Source organism: Salmo salar, chromosome 01 (genome assembly GCF_965601325.2).
Source record: "Salmo salar chromosome 01, fSalSal1, whole genome shotgun sequence".
Lineage (NCBI taxonomy): Eukaryota > Metazoa > Chordata > Actinopteri > Salmoniformes > Salmonidae > Salmo > Salmo salar.
In genome coordinates, this window is record NC_138291.1 from 28,340,711 (window position 1) to 28,362,837 (window position 22,127).

At 42.8% G+C, this 22,127-nt stretch overlaps 1 protein-coding gene across 1 annotated transcript in view; it reads right to left on the reverse strand.

The window, feature by feature from the left end:
* ttll5 (tubulin tyrosine ligase-like family, member 5) overlaps positions 1-22,127 on the reverse strand; it is an 88,747-nt gene that overhangs the window by 56,828 nt on the left and 9,792 nt on the right. Inside the window, exons 8-19 of the mRNA XM_082973153.1 lie at positions 22,015-22,084; positions 21,825-21,909; positions 20,507-20,608; positions 20,158-20,249; positions 19,709-19,816; positions 8,864-8,945; positions 8,236-8,297; positions 4,309-4,400; positions 2,031-2,072; positions 906-1,007; positions 692-783; positions 35-97 (exon numbers count right to left, since the gene is read on the reverse strand). Coding sequence (XP_082829279.1) covers positions 35-97; positions 692-783; positions 906-1,007; positions 2,031-2,072; positions 4,309-4,400; positions 8,236-8,297; positions 8,864-8,945; positions 19,709-19,816; positions 20,158-20,249; positions 20,507-20,608; positions 21,825-21,909; positions 22,015-22,084 — 992 coding nt within the window. The remainder of the gene's footprint in view (positions 1-34; positions 98-691; positions 784-905; positions 1,008-2,030; positions 2,073-4,308; positions 4,401-8,235; positions 8,298-8,863; positions 8,946-19,708; positions 19,817-20,157; positions 20,250-20,506; positions 20,609-21,824; positions 21,910-22,014; positions 22,085-22,127) is intronic.

Here is a 22,127-nt window from a genome sequence, read left to right on the forward strand (position 1 = left end):
TGTTCCCTTTCCCAACCACGAAGAAAATGCTTACCTTCCATGGAAAAGTCTGTTAGCCAACATGGAGTTCATCGATGTCTTATACTCCAGATAACCACTGAGAAACAGAGACACAGTTAATGACAAAATGACAACCATCAACATCACAGGCTGCACTGGGCTTCAGCATCTTCTATTGAATTTGTGGGGAGATGAATGTGTTATAACAGGGATATTGTGATACTCAATGTCATAGGCCCCAGTAATTTCAAGACCACTTCGAAACATACTGTGTAAAAAGCCACAAAATCCCCAGTATTAACAGGCCCATAAAGCTAATCAAGCAGCAAATCTCTCATACAGGAATATGGACTGTAAGCACAAAACTGGATTTCCCCCTAAATAGGGGGTTTAATGCTGTTTCAACTAGAAGTCATCATGGGATTTCAGCCATGTTTGGGGAAAATATAATAATGTAAAGTGTATAAATACTCTGAGATGTAATGTACAGTAACCAGCCAATTCTCTAATGTGCATCAGCTTCTCACCTTACTCCTAACTACAGTAGTAATAGATGTATTAAGTAGTAATAGCAGTGGTTAAATGTAGGGAGGCAGCAGTATGGACATCGCTTTTCTTCCCTTATTCTAAAATGTATCTAGACACTTGAATTAGTGTGCAACATTACCCAAAGTGTCTGAACCCCTCTCACCTATACAGTTCCCATGTCTCTGGGGTGGGGAAGATTCGGATGAACCCCCCTCGTCTCTCGTGCTCCTCTCTTATCCTCCTCAGGACTTTCAACTGCCATGGAGAAAAAAAAAGAAGAAAAAAAAAGAGAACCCTTAACAACAATTCTATATTAGTGATAGATAATATGATAGATCTGCATGAGAGGGAAACTAACTTCAGCTATGTATATTTACCTCCTCAGCAGTCAGGCCCAGGGTGCTGTCCCCCTGTTTACTTCCTGGCTTCTCCTTAGGCCCGTCTGTGTCAGTGTTGTTGGCTGACAGGGGTCTCTGCCGCTGCAGGAGAGGGGAGTGAACACATTGTTATATTGATACTGTACCATCCACGTACTTCCCACATAAATCCACCCTACTACTGGTTTAATATATAAATCCACCCTGATACTGGTTTAGTAAGTGTAATGAATAGGGTGTTAATGCAAGTTGGCTAGCTCTGTTTAATTCTTTCATTTGCACCTAAGAAATCATCTCACACACTGATAAAACATCTTAAAATGTAACAATCTGCTTATCTTTACATACAGAAAAGCACCAACTATATTGAAAATGTAAAAAAATATATTTAAAAAATCATCCCCTTTCCTCCCTCCCTGGGTTAAATAAATGGCACATATTCCATCTTGGCTAGCTGGCATTCCTGACTCCCTCTTACTCGGCATGCATTACCAGGGCTGATTGACGACTGGAGCGCAGGTTTGAACCCGGTCAGACAGCAGGGGCATAACCCCACAGGATCACATACAGCATTTGTCATCTAAATAGTGGGGGGAGATTACTTTTAATTTGTCTGACTGGTTGGGGGAAATATTAAATAACCTCAAATGTTGCTCCTAATCACAGTATAGGGGAAAAGGACAGGTTGTCCCTAGGAGCCCAGGATTGTGTAACTGCCTATCTAACAGGACTGCTTTAATGGCAAGATTGTTTTGCTGTGTCTGTAACCGGCAGAGGGGTTGAGGCATTGCACACTTGTACTAATGTGATGGATTCTAAGAGCTGCATTGCGGTGCTTATAAATCATAGTCTTGCCCAGACCAATCTACTAAAGACTATTCGATTTAAAGCACCACTTTAAGACCTTGATGCATAAATCGATAGAGTGTACTTTTTGGAAGACGCAAGTAGGGAAAATAGCAGAATAGTTTGGACTCAAAAAGAGAGTCTAAAAAGTAAAAGTGGTTGAAAAAGTGGCTTTCTTACCAGTTAAATGTAAAGACGTCACGGTGGTGAGGGAGAGGGAAAAGGTGCAGCAGGTTAATGTGGTTGGGTTAGAGGATATGAGAAGGCAGGACAACTTACCACTCTGGAGGGTGCAATGGCTGACTGAGCAGATAAAGGACGCTAAGAGAGGCAATGGAGTGTAAGTGACAGTGAGATGAACATCAGCCGCTAACTACACCTCACTGTAAACATACACACATGCAAAGAAGCACACTTAGACAAGCACATCGAAAGACACACATGCATAGAGTACACATATGAACAAACTTCCAGCCTTCTTACTGTAGAGAAACTCTATCTGTGCTCATTGCACGATAGCTATAAGGTGGAGTAGAAAAATGTCTGATTTGATGTCCCACCAGCAGATCCCAGCCCAGACCGGGTGCAGTAGTTGACTGCACGGAGCCAAGTGTATTAGCTGCTGTGGCATCATTAAGCAAAAGGGCCTAGTGAGAGGATTAGTCACTTGATAAAAAATGATAAATTATAATCCACAGAGCGCTGCACTCGCAGTGCTGATGATGTCACCCCAACACTGCAATTACATTAACAGTTGTTTTTCATGAGAATGATTTTCCATGAGGGCAAAAAGGGCTCAGCTCTAACAGCAAAACAAGTACAGTACAGCACAGTAAGAGACATGATGAGATGCTGAGAAAGACGTTCCATGAAGTCAAGTTACAATTGAAGTTGGAAGTTTAAACACACTTAGGTTGGAGAATTTAAAACTCCTTTTTCAACCACTCCACTAATTTCTTGTTAACAACTATAGTTTTGACAAGTCGGTTAGGACATCTACTTTGTGCATGACAAGTACATTTTCCAACAATTATTTAAAGACAGATTATTTCACTGTATCACAATTCCAGTGGGTCAGAAGTTTACGTACACTAAGTTGACTGTGCCTTTAAACAGCTTGGAAAATTCCAGAAAATGATGTCATGGCTATAGAAGCTTCTGATTAATTGGCTAATTGACATAATTTGAGTCAATTGGAGATGTACCTGTGGATGTATTTCAAGGCCTACCTTCAAACTCAGTGCCTCTTTGCTTCACATCATGGGAAAATCTAAAGAAATCATCCAATACATCAGGAAAAAAAATTGTAGACCTCCACAAGTCTGGTTCATCCTTGGGAGCAAATTCCAAATGCCTGAAGGTACCAAGTTCATCTGTACAAACAATAGTACGCAAGTATAAACACCACGGGAACACGCAGCTGTCATACCGCTCATGAAGGAGACGCATTCTGTCTCCTAGAGATGAACATACTTTGGTGCGAAAAGTGCAAATCAATCCCAGAACAGCAGCAAAGGACATTGTGAAGATGCTGGAGGAAACAGGTACAAAAGTATCTAGATCCACAGTAAAACAAGTTCTATATCGACATAACCTGAAAGGCCACTCAGCAAGGAAGAAGCCACTGCTCCAAAACCGCCATAAAAAAGCCAGACTACGGTTTGCAACTGCACATGGGGACAAAGATTATACTTTTTGGAGAAATGTCCTCTGGTCTGATGAAACAAAAATAGAACTGTTTGGCCACAATGACCATCGTTATGTTTGGAGGAAAAAGCCCAAAGAATACCATCCCAACCGTGAAGCACGGGGGTGGCAGCATCATGTTGTGGGGGTGCTTTGCTGCAGGAGGGACTGGTGCACTTCACAAAATAGGTGGCATCATGAGGATGGAAAATTATGTGGATATATTGAAGCAACATCAAGACATCAGTCAGGAAGTTAAAGCTTGGTTGCCAATGGGTCTTCCAAATGGACAACGACCCCAAGCATACTTCCAAAGTTGTGGCAAAATAGCTTAAGGACAACAACGTCAAGGTATTGGAGTGGCCATCATAAAGCCCTAACATCAATCCTACAGACAATTTGTGGGCAGAACTGAAAAAGTGTGTGCAAGCAAGGAGGCCTACAAACCTGACTCAGTTACACCAGCTCTGTCAGGAGGAATGGGCCAAAATTCACCCAACTTATTTTGGGAAGCTTGTGGAAGGCTACCCGAAACGTTTGACCCAAGTTAAACAATTTAAAGGCAATGCTACCAAATACGAATTGAATGTATGTAAACTTCTGACCCACTGGGAATATGATGAAAGAAATCAAATAAATCCCACTTATTATTCTGACATTTCACATTCTTAAAATAAAGTGGTGATCCTAACTGACCCAAGGCAGAGAATTTTTACTAGGATTAAATGTCAGGAATTGTGAAAAACTGTATTTGGCTAAGGTGTATGTAAACTTCCGACTTCAACTGTATATGGCATGGAAAGACGGTTCCTTCAGATGTCTAAACTAAATCACTTTTTTGTGAAACAATTAGAAGGGTGGTGTCCCATACCTGTGCTTTGTGGGCTGGGTACTTCAGGCCCGGGTCCAGAGCCACCCGTTCAGAGCGGGGTTGTCGTAGCAGGGGGTCCTGACAAACAAAACCTGCAGGGACATGACACTACAATGAGTAAATGACAGAGGCCAAATATTCTAGAGAGCATGTGTTATCTATAGCAGTAAAGCCACATGAATAAAATATCAATCTGACACTACCATTTGTGACATCAATACGGCAGCTGTAGTCCTAATCTTTATCCACAGTTCTTCTCACACCGACTCCCAATAATTGACATATGCTCTCTCTAAAACTCACTATGAGCTAACTGATCCAAAAAGTGAAGACAGAAAAACTACTTTATACTTTCCCTTCATACTTTCTCATACAGAGTGATAGGAAAACTTATTTTGGATCAAATCGACAGCTCAGGTCCTGAGGTTATTTGTACTGCCTCATCCAAGCCGTCAGGTAAGAATCGGGCTCTTGCCACGTTCTTGTCTAAATGCAGCAATTATTACAAGCACGGCTGACGCGTTACTGACAGCTACACACAAGGGGAAAATGAATGCTAATGGCATGCTGTCATTATTTACAGAGCTGGTATGCAGCCCAAGTGTTATCTGCCAAAAGCGCCGGGGTTTGTTTGGTGAATAATAGATGGGGTATGTTTTACATGTCACTGCTCATTTTCCCCAGGCCTGCACTCATGCATCAGTCCAAAGATAACTGGATATTTATGATTCCCTCCTCTCACTTAATGAGCGGGAGGGAGTGGAGGGAGATCCAGCCGCAAGCTGGCCCTGGTACAGACATACACATCACAGTCCCTCACACAGCGCCATTAGATATGGCCTCCAGGCTCTGGGGCTCAGTGTCATTTTATATCGTCAACGGATCATGACAGGGAAGTACAAACAAGATGATGACAAAAGTACTGATATGAACATACGGGGAGATTAAATGTAACCTTTATTTAACTAGGCAAGTCTGTTAAGAACAAATTCTTATTTACAATGACGGTATACCAGGGAACAATGGGTTAACTGCCTTGTTCAGAGGCAAAACGACAGATTTTTACCTTCTCAGCTTGGGGATTCGATCCAGCAACCTTTCAGTTACTGGCCCAATGCTCGAACCACTAGGCTTCCTGCCACCCCAAATGAGCTGTACTTGTAGTACAAGTGTCATTGTCAATGCTCAACTTGCTTTGGAAAAAATTGGCTGAGATTGAAAGTGTAATAAGAATATTTATTTCAGATGTGGACTTGAATTTCTATCAAATATTCTCCACAGCGGCAACCTGGCTACCTGAGAATGCATTAATTGTGAAGGAAGGTGACATAATAAAGACATGTTATTCTCTGCATTAAGAGTCTGTTGTATAAACAGTGTTAATCTGCACCTAGGGCTAACCAATTTTTTGTTTGCAAGCTAAGGATTTATTTGGCTTAATAATGTGAGATCGCATTTCTCAAGAGAGCTTAATGACTCCAAAACAACCAAGTCATCTGTTGACAATTTCCCCTGCCAGTCATTGAATGTCAATTACAATGATGCCTGTGGTTTCTCCACAATTCTGAGGCCCCATTATGGAGCAATCCTACTAGGCATATTCTCTAATATACAACGTTAAACTAAGTGTGGGGCAAAAGTTAAAGTGTAAAACAATGCCTGACTATCTCCACAGGCTGAAACCAAGCGTCAGGCAGCTGAATGGCCAATTAGCGGCTTTCTTCCTTCGCTGTGAGGATTTGCTGAAGAAAGCCCTAATAACAAGAGACACCGGGCTGAAAAATAAACGTAGTGGAACCTGCTGCAGGCTAAATGCTGAGGATGGCAGGAGCCAGGGCCAACAAAGTTTCCATCTACGCTGGCACTCCCCAGCTAGGCCGCAGCCCAGTTCACAGGTAAAGAGAGGCCTTGGAGGAGACATGGAAACGGGTGTTAAAGGCATGAGCAAAGTGATCAAAGGGCAACTCATTAAGCAGCCTGCCCATGACATGTCCTAAATGAAGTGTTGAGAATCGGGCCTGTTCTGAACTGACTTACTATGCAAAGCTATTGAGATGGCTTGGAAAATGTTTGTGTGCATGATTAGACAGATGCCTGCCTGAGAAAAGGTCCTTACAATTCATTATATTGTCAAAATGGAAATAGGTATCTTAGCAAGAGTGGTTATAATGAGATAAAGAGCCTGCATGGCAATTTGTGGATTCCTAAAAACTGGACCTTTCTGACAAACTAGGCTTTAAAACAAGAAAGTATATAGAGGTTATGGTTTAAAATAAACAGGTGGGTAGGGTTGGGCGGTACACCATATATGTGGTATCCTGGGGTATTTCAAAATACCATCAGTATGACTTTCCAATAAGATCAATACCCAATATGACATTTTTTAATACACATTTGAATATTAGTACTTTTTAAATAAATACCTGCAGTCAACTTGTGCACTAGGTAAAAGATAAAGCAGATCGCGTTCATCATTTTGCTTGTTAGACTATGTTGTTTGCCAGCTATATACACACCTTATAATGATTAAGTTAACTATATAGGATTTGCCAAATGTTATTCTCTCGAGCTGGGTTTTACTATCTTGCTAATGTTAGCTAAGTGGCTAAAGTTAGCTTGCAAGATCAAGCTTCTTGATAACAGGAGCAGAGACAATCCCCTCCTGGATTAAGTTCCCTGCTGTCTAATGTTTGTTTTGTTCGTGCTGCAAACTGCATTTTGATATGTACTGAACAAATATAAAATGCAACATGTCAAGTGTTGGTCCCATGTTTCATGAGCTGAAATAAAAGATCCCAGAAATGTTACATATTCAAAAAGCTTATTTCTCTAAAATGTTGGGCACAAATCCCTGTTAGTGAACATTTCTCCTTTGCCATCATAATCCATCCACCTGACAGGTGTGGTATATCAAGAAGCTGATTAAACAGCATGATCATTACACAGGTGCACCTTGTGCAGTGGACAATAAAAGGCCACTCTAAAATGTGCAGTTTTGTCACAACACAATGCCACAGATGTCTCAAGTTGAGGGAGTGTGCAATTGACATGCAGACTGCAGGAATGTCCACCAGAGCAGTTGCCAGATAATTTCGCTGCCATATGCCGCATCCAATGTCCTTTTAGAGAATTTGGCAGTACGGCCAACTGGCCTCATAATCGCAGACCACGTGTATGGCGTCGTGCGGGCGAGCGGTTTGCTGATGTCAATGTTGTGAACATGGTGGCGGTGGGGTTATGGTATGGGCAGGCATAAGCTACAGACAAAGAACACAATCGCATTTTATTGATGGTAATTTGAATGCACATAAATACCGTGACAAAATACAATTTATTTTAAGGTATCTGAGTCCAGATGCATATCCCTGTCATGCGTATTCCCTGTCATGTGAAATCCATAGATTAGGGCCTAATGAAATTTACTGTATTTAAATTGACTGATTTCCTCATATGAACTTTAACTCAGTAAAATCTTTGAAATTGTTGTATGCTGCGTTTATATTTTTGTTCAGTATACTTACATAACTTTATGAGCTGGGTTATCAGTCTTAGTAGTAAATGTTCGCATTTGCGCGTTAGCATTTACCTAGCATCCACTATGAGGATTCAATAGTACTAGTTAGCATTCTGGTAAGTAACTTTTTTTTAAAAGGGGGTTTTACATTTGATAAAAATATATATAGCACCCCTTGTGTGCACTACTGGTAATTCCGTATATCCCCAGGATGACACAGGCACGGTATGAAAGTATGGACATCTGGATACCGTCCAACCCTACAGGTGGGTATGTAATAAACAGAAACATTTTGGCCTAGAGCATTCATTCAGGTGTAGTCGCCAGACCAAACCCTTGGCATTCCTCCTTCCCCAAAACCCATGCATTAACACTTTTTTTATGTGCAAAGAGAGAAGGAGAAAGAGACTCACCCACAATAGAAAACATGTCTGATATCATGCTGGCCTTTATCTTCAGATCCAGAGGAGCATCGCTGGAATGAAAGATTCAAATCATATAAAAATTAACAAAAGACATTAGAAAGACATCAAAGTCCATACAGTAAAATAACACAATATGCCCTCTCACAAACAAGTGCAATCCCAAAGTTGTAGAGGACACAAACGTCTCAATCACAGTCAACTCACAGAATTTACTGGGCTGGAAAGAACTGCTCAGATGTATTTCAAGAGGATGAGGACATAAAAGCTTACATTTAGCCACTGGGTATTTATCAACAAATGAAGTGTAAATCCTCAAACATGCCATTTCATTATGTGTTATATTAACATGTCTATTACTAGAGCTCACCAGAGGATGTTTAAGGGTTTATGGGAGGAAAACAGAAGTGTGTTTCATCTCAAAGAAGGACAAGAAGAACACTTGTTTGACTTACCCTAAAGTCCCTTCAGCAATTTACACAGGTTTTTTTTCCAGAGCAGAGTAATGCTCTCAGAATGATGTTCAGAGAGCAACTGCTGTAAGGTCAAAGATCTGGCATAAGCATGTATTTGTTCCTGTGAACCGTGAGATGACATGCAGTCAGTCACAGTCACTCACCAGGCCAGGGAGGGAGAGAGGTTGACCTCCAGGAGCCATGGTTTGAGATTGGAGTCGATGAGCACATCAAAGCCATACAGTTCTGTAGATAAATACACACACATGAATAATGGAGTTACCAGAGGACATGGGAGGTCAGCAGAGTCTGGCTCTATTCTGGCTTCCGCTGACCCCATTTGGGATGACTAGGAATCTTTTCCCAACCACATATTAGGCTAAGTAATAGGCTAGGGCCTAGCGTTTTTCCTGGTCAGGTCACGTGGGGAGGAAAACCTTCTGATCCTAGTGATGGAAGAGCCTGTTGTCTTATAAACAATAATAAGCCACAATATAACACAGAAGACTTCAAGCGTCTTATCTTGGTTCCCACAAACTGGCAGTTGACAACATGGCTGGTGTTCGGGCTACTGATTATATGGATATTAAATATCCAATCTCTCAGAGAGAGAAACTACATCAAACGACTGCTGCTACTGAGGATTGGCTGGCTGCATTACATTAGCTAAGTATATTCACATTTCAGCTCCACTGAGCTGCTTTCATAAGAGCTGAGATGAGAACAGAGCATGTGAGCGGAGTAGAGCAGTTGGAAATCCCGCTCATCGAGCAGTTCTCCGCTCCGGTGCTTCATGTCCTTTCCAACCACTCCTCTAAAAGGAAAAAAAACAACAATGCTACTCCAAATTCGCTCCATTCGTTAAAATCAATGTAACCAACACCCATCTATTTTTGTGACCACCATTTGGTTTTGAAGTATTAAAACCAAACCATATGAATTGAAAGAAAAGTATTTGAATAAACATGAAAATGTGAATGTAAGAAGCGCACATAATTTCAAATAGGCTACATGTCATATTAAACAGCATATAAACACTCTAGATACGTCAGGAGCCAGACAGGGAGCCTAAGAAGGAACGAAAATGAATTACCTAGGCTATATTATTTCAATTATTTGAAGCCTATAAAGAAATACACTGAAGCATGTGCGAGTGCGACACAATAGGCTGTTAGGGACATATAGCGCTCAGCATTTAAACATTTCATTATAGTCTATAAATTGCGCATCATCAAATCCGCTTTGAAATGAAATAATTTGTCGTCACACGCTTACTTACAGGTCCTGTCCAACAATGCAAAATTAAAGATCAATTTAATTTAAAAAAAAATGGTGACAGTGAATAACGAATAAAAATAACATGGCTATACAGTGCATTCGGAAAGTATTCAGACCCCTTGACATTTTCCACATTTTGTTACGTTACAACCTTACTATAAATGAATTAAATAAATGTTTTTCCTCATCCACACACACAAAGTGAAAACCGGTTGAGAAATTGGCACATTTACTAGAAATAAAAAAACAGAAATACCTTATTTACATAAATATACAGACCCTTTGCTATGAGACTGTTTTTCAGTGGCAGGGACTGGGAGACTAGTCAGGATCAAGGGAAGGATGAACGGAGCAAAGTACAGAGAGATCCTTGATGAAAACCTGCTCCAGAGCACTCAGGACCTCAGACTGGGGTGAAGGTTCACCTTCCATCAGGACAATGACCCTAAGCACACAGCCAAGGCAACGCAGGAGTAGCTTCGGGACAAGTCTCTGAATGTCCTTGAGTGGCCCAGCCAGAGCCCAGACTTGAACCCGATCGAACATCTCTGGAGAGACCTGAAAATAGCTGTGCAGCGACGCTCCCCATCCAACCTGACAGAGCTTGAGAGGATCTGCAGAGAATGGGAGAAACGCCCCAAATACAGGTGTGCCAAGCTTGCAGCGTCATACCCAAGAAGAGTCGAGGCTGTAATCGCTGCCAAAGGTGCTTCAACAAAGTACTGAGTAAAGGATCTGAATATTTATGTAAATGTGATTTATTTTTATTTTTATTAATTTGCAAAAATAAAACAGTTTTTGAGTGGTCATTATGGGGTATTGTCTGTAGATTGAGGGGGAAAACAATTTAATCAATTTTAGAAGGCTGTAACGTAACATAGCTATATAAAGGGAGTAGAAAATAACATGGCTATATAAAAAGGGAGTACCAGTACCAAGTCGATGTGTATGGGTACAAGCTATGTACTGTACATATACAGTACCAGTCAAAAGTTTAGACACCTACTCATTCAAGGGTTCTTGTTTATTTGTACTATTTTCTACATTGCTGAATAATAGTGAAGACATCAACACTATGAAATAACACATATGGAATCAGGTAGTAACCCCCCAAAAATTTAAACAAATCAAAATATATTTTAGATTCTTAGAGTCACCCTTTGCCTTGATGACAGCATTGCACACTCTAGACATTCTCTCAACCAGCTTCATGAGAAATGCTTTTCCAACAGTCTTGAAGGAGTTCCCACATATGCTGCTTTTCCTTCACTCTGTGGTCCAAACCATCTCAATTGGGTTGAGGTTGGGTGATTGTGGAAGCCAGGTCATCTGATGCAGCACTCCACCACGCTCATTGTGTAAGGGCTATTTGACCAGCCTGGAGGTGTGTTGGATCATTGTCCTGTTGAACAACAATTCATAATCCCACTAAGCGCAAACCAGATGGGATGGCGTATCACTGAAGAATGCTGAGGTAGCCATGCTGGTTAAGTATGCCTTGAATTATAAATAAATCAAAGACAGTGTCACCAGCAAAACACCCCCACACCTCCTACTCCATGCTTCACGGTGGAAACCACACATGCGGAGATCATCCGTTCACCTAGTCTGCATCTCACAAAGACACGGCGGTTGGAACCAAAAATCACAAAATTGGACTCAGACTAAAGGACAGATTTCCACTGGTCTAATATTCATTACTCATGTTTCTTGGCCCAAGCAAGTCTCTTCTTTATTTTGGTGTCGTTTAGTAGTGGTGTCTTTGCAGTAATTCGACCATGAAGGCCTGATTTACGCAGTCTCCTCTGAACAGTTGATGTTGAGATGTCCGGAATAACTGACCTTCATGTCTTAAAGTAATGATGGACTGTCGTTTCTCTTTGCTTAATTCAGCTGTTCTTGCCATAATATGGACTTTTACCAGATGGGGTGGTATACAGAAGAAGGCCCTACTGTACCTTGTCACAACACAACTGATTGGCTCAAACGCAATAAGGAAAGAAATTCCACAAATGAGCTGTTTTGACTGGTAGTATAGGTAGAGGTAAAGTGACTAGCAGGAGCGTATGTGTGTGGCGTCAGTATGCATGTTTGTGCGTGTGGGCGTATGTGTCTGTGTGTGTTGGGGTGTCAGTGGAAGTACACTGCATATACAAAACATTACAATGACAGCTTTCACCTGGTCAGTCTATGATCACTTATGAATGTCACTTGTTAAATCCACTTGAAATCAGTGTAGATGAAGGGGAGGAGACAGGTTAAAGAATGATTTTTAAGCCTTGAGACAATTGAAACATGGATTGTGTGTGTGTGTGTGCACGCACGCACGCACGTGTGCCATTCAGAGAGTGAATAGGCAAGACAAAAGATTTAAGTGCCTTTGAACAGGGTATGGTAGTAGGAGCACCGGTTTGTGTAAAGAACTGGTTTTTCACACTAAATGGTTTCCTGTGGGTATCAAGAGTGGTCCACCACGCAAAGGACATCCAGCCAAATTGACAAAACTGTGGGAAGCATTGGAGGCAATATGGGCCAGCATCCCTGCGGAACACTTTCGACACCTTGTACTTTCGACACCAGTGATGTACTGGGCCGTATGCATTACCCTCTGTAGCGCCTTGAGGTTGGATGCCAAGCAGTTGATATACCAAGCGGTGATGCAGCCAGGCAAGATTCTCTCGATGGTGCAGCTGTAGAACTTTGAGGATCTGAGGACCGATGCCAAATCTTTTCAGCCTCATGAGGGGGAAGAGGCGTTGTCGTGCCCTCTTCACGACCGTGTTGGTGTTTGGACCATGATAAATCCTTAGTGATATGGACACCGAGGACCTTGAAGCTCTCGACCTGCTCCACTACAGCACCGTCGATGTGAATGGGGGCATGCTCGGCCCTCCGTTTCCTGTAGTCCATGATCAGCTCCATTGTCTTACTGAAGATGAGGGAAAGGTTGTTGTCTTGGCACCACACTGCCAGGTCTTTGACCTCCTCGGTGATCAGGTTTACCACCGTTGTGTCATCAGCAAACTTAATGGTGGTGTTGGAGTCGTGCGCAGTCGTGGGTGAACAGGGAGTACAGGAGGGGACTAAGCACGCACACCTGGGGGGCCCCTGTGTTAAGGGTCAGTGTGGCGGATGTGTTGTTGCATACCCTCAACACCTTGGGGCAGCCCGTCAGGAAGTCCAGGAACAAGTTGCAGAGGGAGGTATTCATTCCCAAGGACCTTAGCTTAGTAATGAGCTGAGGGCTCGATGGTGTTGAACACTGAGATGTAGTCAATGAACAGCATTCTAATGTAGGTGTTCATTTTGTCCAAACAGGAAAGGGCAGTGTGGAGTGGAATATAATTTGCATCATCTGTGGATCTGTTGGGGCGGTATGCAAACTGAAGTGGGTCCAGGGTGTCTGGGATGATGGTCTTGATGTGAGCCGTGACTTTCAATGTATTTCATGGCTACAGATGTGAGTACTATAGTCATTTAGACAGGTTACCTTGGTGTTCGTGGGCACAGGGACAATGGAGGTCTGCATGAAACATGTAGGTTTTACAGACTGGGTCAGGGAGAGGTTGAAAATGTCAGTGAAGACACTTGCCAGCTGTTCAGTGCATGCTCCAAGTATGCATCCTGATAACCTATTTAAAAGGTGTTACTCACATTGGCTACAGAGAGCGTAGTCACACAGTTGTCCGGAACAGCTCATGCTCTCACGCGTGATTCAGTGTTGCTTGCCTCGAAGCGCGCATAGAAGTAATTTAGCTCGTCTGGTAGGCTCGTGTCGTTGGGCAGCTCTCGGCTGTGCTTCCCTTTGTAGTCTGTAATAGTTTGCAAACCCTGCAACATCCGACGAGCGTCAGAGCCGGTGTAGTAGGATTCAATCTTAGTCCTGTATTGATGCTTTGCCTGTTTGATGGTTCGTCGGAGGGCATAGCTGGATTTCTTAAAAGCGTCCGGGTTAGTGTCCCGCTCCTTGAAAGCGGCAGCTCTAGCCTTTAGCTCAGTGCGGATGTTGCCTGTAATCCATGGCTTCTGGTTGGGATATGTACAGTACGTACGGTAACTGTGGGGACTACGTCATCAATGCACTTATTAATGAAGCCGGTGACTGATGTCGTAAACTCCGATGCCAGCGGATGAATCCCGGAACATATTCACGTCTGTGCTAGCAAAGCAGTCCTGTAGCTTAGCATTCGTTTCATCGGGCCACTTCCGAATTAAGCGTTTTAATGGTACTTCCTGTTTCTGCTTGTAAACAGGAATTAGGAGGATAGAGTTATGGTCAGATTTGCCAAATGGAGGGTGAGGGAGAGCTTTGTACACATCTCTGTGTGTGGAGTAAAGGTGGTCTTGAGTTTTTTTCCCCCTCTAATTGCACAGGTGACATGCTGGTAGAAATTAGGTAAAACAGATTTAAATTTTCCTGCATTAAAATCACCGGCCACTAGGAGTGCTGCCTCTGGATGAGTATTTTCTTATTGGCTTATGGCCCTATATAGCTTGTTGAGTGCGGTCTTAGTACCAGCATAGGTTTGTGGTGGTAAATAGACAGCTCCGAAAAATATAGATTAACTCTTGGTAAATAGCATGGTTTACAGCTTATCATGAGGTATTCTAATTCAGGCGAGTAGAACCTTGGAGACTTCCTTAATATTAGAGATTGCACACCAGCTGTTAAAAGACACACACCCCCGCCCTTGAGTTTACGAGACGCTGCCGTTCTGTCCTGCCGATGCATAGAAAGCCCAGTTATATTTATATTAACCGTGTTCTCGTTCACCCAGGACTCCGTGAAGCATAGGACATTACTGTTCTTCAGGACCCGTTGATATGATAATCTCGAACAGAGCTTGTCCAGTTTATTCTCCAGTGATTGTACATTCACCAATAGAACAAAAGGGTAGAGGTGGTATATTCACTCGCCGCTGTAGTTTCATCAGGGTGCCCCCACGTCGGCATCTACATCGTCATATTTTCCTCTTGCGAGTGTCAAGGATTTGGGCCTGGTCCGGGTGAGCATTGTGTCCTGAATTCTTCAGCTAAATTGAGGTTAGTGACTGCTGTTTTGATGTCCAGAAGCTCTTTTCGGTCATAGGAAACGATGGCGGAAACATTATGTACAAAAAAAACAATTAAGATCAGCACAAACAAAATAGCATAATTGGTCAGGAGGCCATTATATACAATATAAAATGTTCATGCCATTATATACACACTATAAATCCTTCCACATTGGGCTGGTGTTGCTCAGTCAATATTGTAGCACAAAATTTGCCTACATGGTGATCTCAGTTTAAACCACACCTCAGTCCCAAACGGTCACCCTCTAGGCCTAGCTGAAGAGAAGCAAATGATTATGACGGAGCAGATTATTGATAGACCCTGAACGCCAACCAAGCTAAGTTTGGAAAGTATTTTCCAAGTGCGAGGGACCTGGCGAGACAGACAGACAGACAGACAGACAGACAGACAGACAGACAGACAGACAGACAGACAGACAGACAGACAGACAGACAGACAGACAGACAGACAGACAGACAGACAGACAGACAGACAGACAGACAGACAGACAGACAGACAGACATATTCCACTCCATCGTCAGCTTGGCAGAGAGCAACACAATAAAGACCTTTTACTGAGTGGTCAGGGAGTTCCCTGTGTACAAACTCATCCATTCTCTCCCACTCCCTCTCTCCTTCCTTCACGGTTATAAAACAGGAATTTCACCACAGCGCGACGGGGCTAGGAGCCCTGTGGAAGCCCTCCTCACCACCACTCCCTCACACTGCACCGCTCGGCCTGGGGAGAGTCCATTAGCTCAGCCCACTGCCCCCAGAGAAAAGCCACAGTCTTTTACAGGGACAGGGCACTGGGCAAAGCTCTGGCCATAATGCCAGGGGAAAATCTGCTTAAAGGCTCTTCAAAAGAAAAGAGTCAGTTTTGAGAAGAGGCCAGAGGTTGTTGTTTTCAAAGCGGTCATAGCACAAGTTGTTTATTCTAGTGTTAGAGGTCAACATCAGTGTTAATACAGAGAACCCATGCTATGTTATGTTCACACAGTTGTTGGTGGATGAGTGATATTACAGTGCAAGGCAAGTTTTATAATAAACATATCTATATTCAGTCATTCATTGTTTGTTTATTTATCGATTTTCAACAAGGGCCTCCCTATCCTCTTCTTCATGGTTTTCTGACAATAGTAAATGGCAGCATGAGACTTCCAAAGTCTCTGAGATTCGAACTTCTTCAAGAGTAGGCAAATTTATCTTTGCTTGTAAAATATTTATTTAACTGACTTGACTAGTTAAATAAAGGTGAAGAACAAATTCAGGGAACAGTGGGTTAACTGCTTTGTTCAGGGGCAGAATGACAGATTTTTACCTTGTCAGCTCGGGGATTTAATCCAGCAACCTTTCGATTACTGGCCCAACGCTCTAACCACTAGGCTACCTGCCGCCCCTAAATATGACACTTACGAAAGATCTAAATTATTCCAACTCATCCATATTCTTTTTAAATTTGAGAAAAGTCATTCATCATGTCATTACTAGGGGTCAAGGGCCTTGCTAAACTCATGTTAAAGTGGAATTGATCCAAAATGTGACAATGCAGTCCTTAGCCAAGGCCTGTAACATTAGTAGCAGAACCAATCTGTCTTTGGGTAAGGATTGGACACTAAAAGCCAAACAGTAGTTGCTAAGCAGAATGCAGGGATTTTCTTTTCCATTCACTGACACAGAGAGAGAGACAGAGAGAGAGAGAGAGAGAGAGAGAGAGACAGAGACAGAGAGAGAGAGAGAGACAGAGAGAGAGAGAGAGAGAGAGAGAGAGAGAGAGAGAGAGAGAGAGAGAGAGAGCACCATAAAACAAGTATCAGGGAACAGAGCATAAATTGTTTGAGCCTGGAGTGCCTCAGTGGCACCACAACAACGGGAGAAAGAGAGAAAACAAACAAAGCCTCTCCACCTCGCCAGCCCCCAACAAGCAGACTCCATGTGCCGCGCATTTTCCCCCAATTAGGAGCAGACGCCGCTGCTGCCCCATGAGCCCCTGGAGCCGGCAGCCGCTCGCGCCGAGACGCGTTTGTTCTGTTGCTCGACCGCTGCCTGGGGAGTGCCGTTAACGCAGCCACAGAGAAGCCACAACAGACATAACACAGCGAGAGAGGAGAACATCCACAACACCCATTAAAAGAGGGAGGGAAATAAATAAAGAAGAAGTGATGATCAAGAGGAGCGTTTTTTACTATTGGATGGGCGCAGTTGGAAACTCCATCACAAGCGACAGCGCCAGAACAATGATCTCCCCACCCCGGCCATGCAGTTCATGGGCCCCACAATAACAACAACAACATAAAGAATCTTCTTGAAGTGGGTTTCATTGTTACTTATCACAAATTGGATTATTGCAGCATTTTCAAATAAATCACTTATGTTGACGTTGTAAATCCTGAGAAACAGAGAGGAGCAACAAGTTTGATGCCAAAGGCATGAAGACGCCCTGAATGCAATAAAATAAAAACTGCTGTATCTCCATGGATAACACAAAAAAGCACTACGATAAAAATGAGCAGCTCAAAACATAGGCTAAATCCAGTGATTTGCAAAGAATTTCATAATAACCATATATCATCCTCATCGTAAAACCCCTATTTTTGGGACAGTAAAGTGTTTGATTTACGGACAAATGTAGGACTAAAAGTTGTTTATAAAAATATTGCTGATTCCACACTATGTAGTAGATTAAATGAGAGATGTTCTGTGGAATACATGAGCAGTTAGTGGAATGTTTTGTGTTGAACAAAATAAGCCTTTGGCTTGGCTAGATCAGATCTCAGTCAAAACATGTCTTAATCAGCATCTCTCAGTAAAAAGCCTATCCATTAATCATAAGGCATAGTGGTAAAGAGAGCAGCATGGGTGGCATCCTCCCCCCAACACACAACTCACCAAGGCAAGTTAGAAGGGAAAAAAATTGTTGTTTTTACTCTTTCCCACATCACAGAGAGTATTAAAGGATTTTGTTACAGTAGGCTCGTTAAGATAGGCAGAGCAATTTGTGCAAAAAGTGCAAATCCCATTTGAAAACAATAAACATTGTATTAAAGACACTAAAAAGGCTTGGAATAGTTTGCTGCAAATTAAGATTACAACCCGCTTTATGGCCATGTGTGGCTATGGTCCAGAAGTGGCAGAGATTGCCTGTTAACTCTGAACAATAGGCCCTATTTTAGGGACGCATACACCGCCCTCATTACCCACAATTATTTAAAAGGATACATCACAGCCTACTAATGTTTTCCTTTTAATTGGTGCATGGCAATATTGCTGGATCATTTCAGAGCATGAATTAACATTGAATTCATGTTTGGGAGATTGTGGGTGGAGGAGAGGAAGGCAGAGAGAGAAGGACGTCGACAGGAGCTGAGAGAGCTGTGGTTTGGGTTGAAATTATTTACGGGAGAAGATAAAGCACACAGTGATACTGGACTCCCTGAAGCAGAGGCAGGCCTGGCCTCCCAGCACTCATGTTTTATACTGGCTCCTACAGTACATGTCTCCACAGACACTCAGTTAAAAAGCAACAGGCCCACCTTGAGAGGAGGATGAGAACAGAGGTAGCAGGACAAGGGTGGTCCTCTGGAATTGTCAGGACTAGAGTTGTCACTGTTTTCCTTTGGAAATTGTCTCCAGCAGACACACTGAATTTTATAATTAACTAGCTTGAGGCGATCTGAAGACAACAAAATTACACCACAGACGGTAAACTGATATCACAAAGGGTAATGGGCATGTTTATTAGTCAACTGTCTTGTGTGTAGAACAAAATAGATGGGCCTAACTGCCTGTGAACAGTGTGTGTATGCTCACAAGGATGTGTGTAAGTTCATTGGTGTGTCAACATCCATTCATGTCCTGTTCTCTCACTCTACTGTCATCTTTCCCTAAAATGACTCATTTCCATCAGGCAAGTACAAAGGCAGGATTAAGGCATGCCGCCCCGGCCCCACCTCATCCCACAAACACCTTCATCTGAACATTTCACACCCTGGGCCCGTCTGCCTGTTAAGCACTGTGGTGATGCCTGCCGATCGGGGCACAGATATTATCTCTACACAAGCGATGCTCAGATAACATGCTTTTTGCCTTGGTACACAGCCCCTACAGCCCAAACAATCACAAGTCAGGGCCTATTATGTCTACAGTGGCTTGTCAAAAGTGCAGCCAGGGCTCTCGACTTTTCTAACCAGTGAGAGCACAAAGCAAAGAGAGACAGAGTTACAGACAAGAACAGGAAGAGAACGAGAGACAGAGAGAGACAGCGTGCAAGAACGAAAAGGAGACAGAAGGCAGAGGATGCTCAGCAGACCTGGCTACAGTCAAACCCCAGGTCTCGGAGAGAACGCCAGCGAGAGAGGGAAGACAATTAGTGCCAACACTAACATCAGTAATGGCTCCAAAATGGAGTTCACGCGAGCCTGGTGCTACACAGGAGCAGCCAAGAAAACAGACACCCTAAATCAGACAGACCTGAATGGCAACAGAAAAAAGGAAACAAATTCCTGCTTCGGTCAACAGGCTGACTCCAAAACCATCCGGACTGGCAGAGAGCAGGACGGATTTGGGAATGTCTGTAGTCTGCACCGAAGAAATGAAGGAGAAAATGAAACGCTATGGAATGCTACATATTCAAAGATCGAGCATCAACAAGGCAAGAGTGTGGCAGACAATCTTACCGAAGCAGTTGTTCCTGTGGGGCACAAACATCTTGCAGGCAGTGGCTATCTGCAGCTCAGCGCTCAATACAGCCTTGATCACCAGGTCCTCCACCTGACTCATCAGCACTGGAAAACACAGAAACAGACAGCAGGGTGACACTCAGTCTGAGACCTGCCATGGGTTAGTCTACTTTACACACAGGACCCTAAAGAACTTTACACTGGACACAAAGTGGCTAGAATATCTCAGCATCTTTAACACAATCTGTGGTTACAGGTTGACGTGTAGATTCTGCCCTACTGAGCATTTTGACAGAGAAGGGTGGGGATCTGGGTGTAAGACTGAATCCGGTTCAACTACAGTAACATTTCTTTGACTGTTCATGGACAATAGCACGGACGTTCTGAGCCAGGAGAGGGTGGAGGGGAGGAGGTTCAAAGGAGAGTGAAGAGTTCAGACTACTCACATGTGGTGTCTTTTCCCTCCTGCTTCAAATACCGCAGCATTGCACTCATGCTCCATTTGTTCCCATAATCCTCCACTTCAGGGTCATCACAACTGAAAAGGAAGAAAATAAATATAATGGTCTGGCTTTTTCCAAAACAATTCATGCTACAACGTTGAAAAGATAGTCATTAGAAAACCAAAGTGGGAATCTATCTAGCATCTGAAAATACCATTCAAAAGCCCAAAACACAAAAGGTGTATGATTTGCTGTTTTCACAATTCTATGCACCATCAATGAGCTACATATTAACTTAGAGATTCCTGAAGGAGAATAGAAAAGTGGTTGTTCCCTGCAGATCCCAGGTTACCTGACATAGTCGCTGCTCTTCTTGTTCACGCTGTAGTTGGTGAGATGCATGAACTGGTTCTTGATGTTCTTTGTGCCACAGTCATACTTCACGGTGGCAAACCTGTAGGCAGAGTTGTGGTTCAATTAAACAATTTCCAAAACCACAACTTACAGAGGATGCACAAAGAGTTACTATACAGTACTTACAGCAATTCATATGATTGACCTTTGACAGCATTAGAGGGTCTATTAGTAAAGGAGAGATGTTCCCCATACTGTACTATGTATTAAAGAGGTTTGGACACCACATGTGGAATATTGAGAATTCCTTGGCATACAGTGAGTACCCGAATCCAGTCAAACCAAATGGAATGTCAAAGATTAAAGTGGTATTCGCGATTCAGCCAGGATTAATTGCCCACCGTTAATAATCAAGCACGGTCTGCGCTAAACAGCAGTGTGCGTTTGTGTTTGCGTGCCTCACGCTGTGCAGCACATCTCTGTCAAGCCTAGCCGAGATGAGCCAATCATTATGCATCATCCACCCATCACTGCCCCCAACCCCACCTGAGCCCAGACGATCTTAATGATGAATGAATACAATATTACAGCTGGCTCCATGTAAAGAAACAGGAAAATTGTTGATCTAATATGATAATAAGAAAATAACTAAATATTGCAAATAGCATTGCGGCTGTGGGACACTCATTTTTAGTCTGTCACTGCAGATTTACATCTGAGACTCATAAGATAATTACAGCACAATATCATTCATGTTTAATAAATCTGTAAAACAATTTGAAACAGAGTTCTGTCTCCTGCTTATCTGGGTCCAAGTCTGAGCAAAGAGCATTTGATTATTTCATTGGACCATGGAGACAATGGAGAGCTTTGTTTGAAAGCCCCACCAAACCGTACTACTCATCAGTGGCAGATAGAAACGTTTAGACCGCCCTCTACTGGTCATTGTGTAGTAACTTCCTAACTACAGATACTTTTCTTCACTACTTTCATGAAGACAGGAAATAATTCCAAAGGCACTATCCAACATGGACCCTTTTGACCCAATACACACTTCAACGCCCTAGCTAATGGAGATTAGATATCCCATACATAATCATTGGTGGCAGGTAGCCTAGCAGTTAAGGGCGTTGGGCCAGTAACCAAAAGGTCGCTGTTTCGAATCCCCAAGCCGACTAGGTGAAAAATATGTCGATATGCCCTTGAGCAACGCTTTTAACCCTAACTGTTCCTGGATAAGAGCTTCTGCTAAATGATTCATATGTAACTGGACATTATTTGCATAACACAAAGGAAAGATCCAGTACACAGCTCACCTGGCCAGGCCCTCCTCATAGAGATAGATAGTGAGTGGATCATATGATGTCACCAGCACATACAACCGCACATCAAACTTGAAGTCTGCAAAAAATGTATTAAACATAGATCAAAATTACTGCTTTTCTAACTACTGTCTTCACCTGCATAAGTAACTGATTTGACAACACAAGAAGGGCAAAAACTCACCATCAATCAGTAACGGGTTATTGATGTAACGAGAAACTAAGATGTTCTCATCCATTGGAATCTGGGTGGGCTTTGTAGGATAAGGATCATATGTTAGGCTAAATAACACGTCA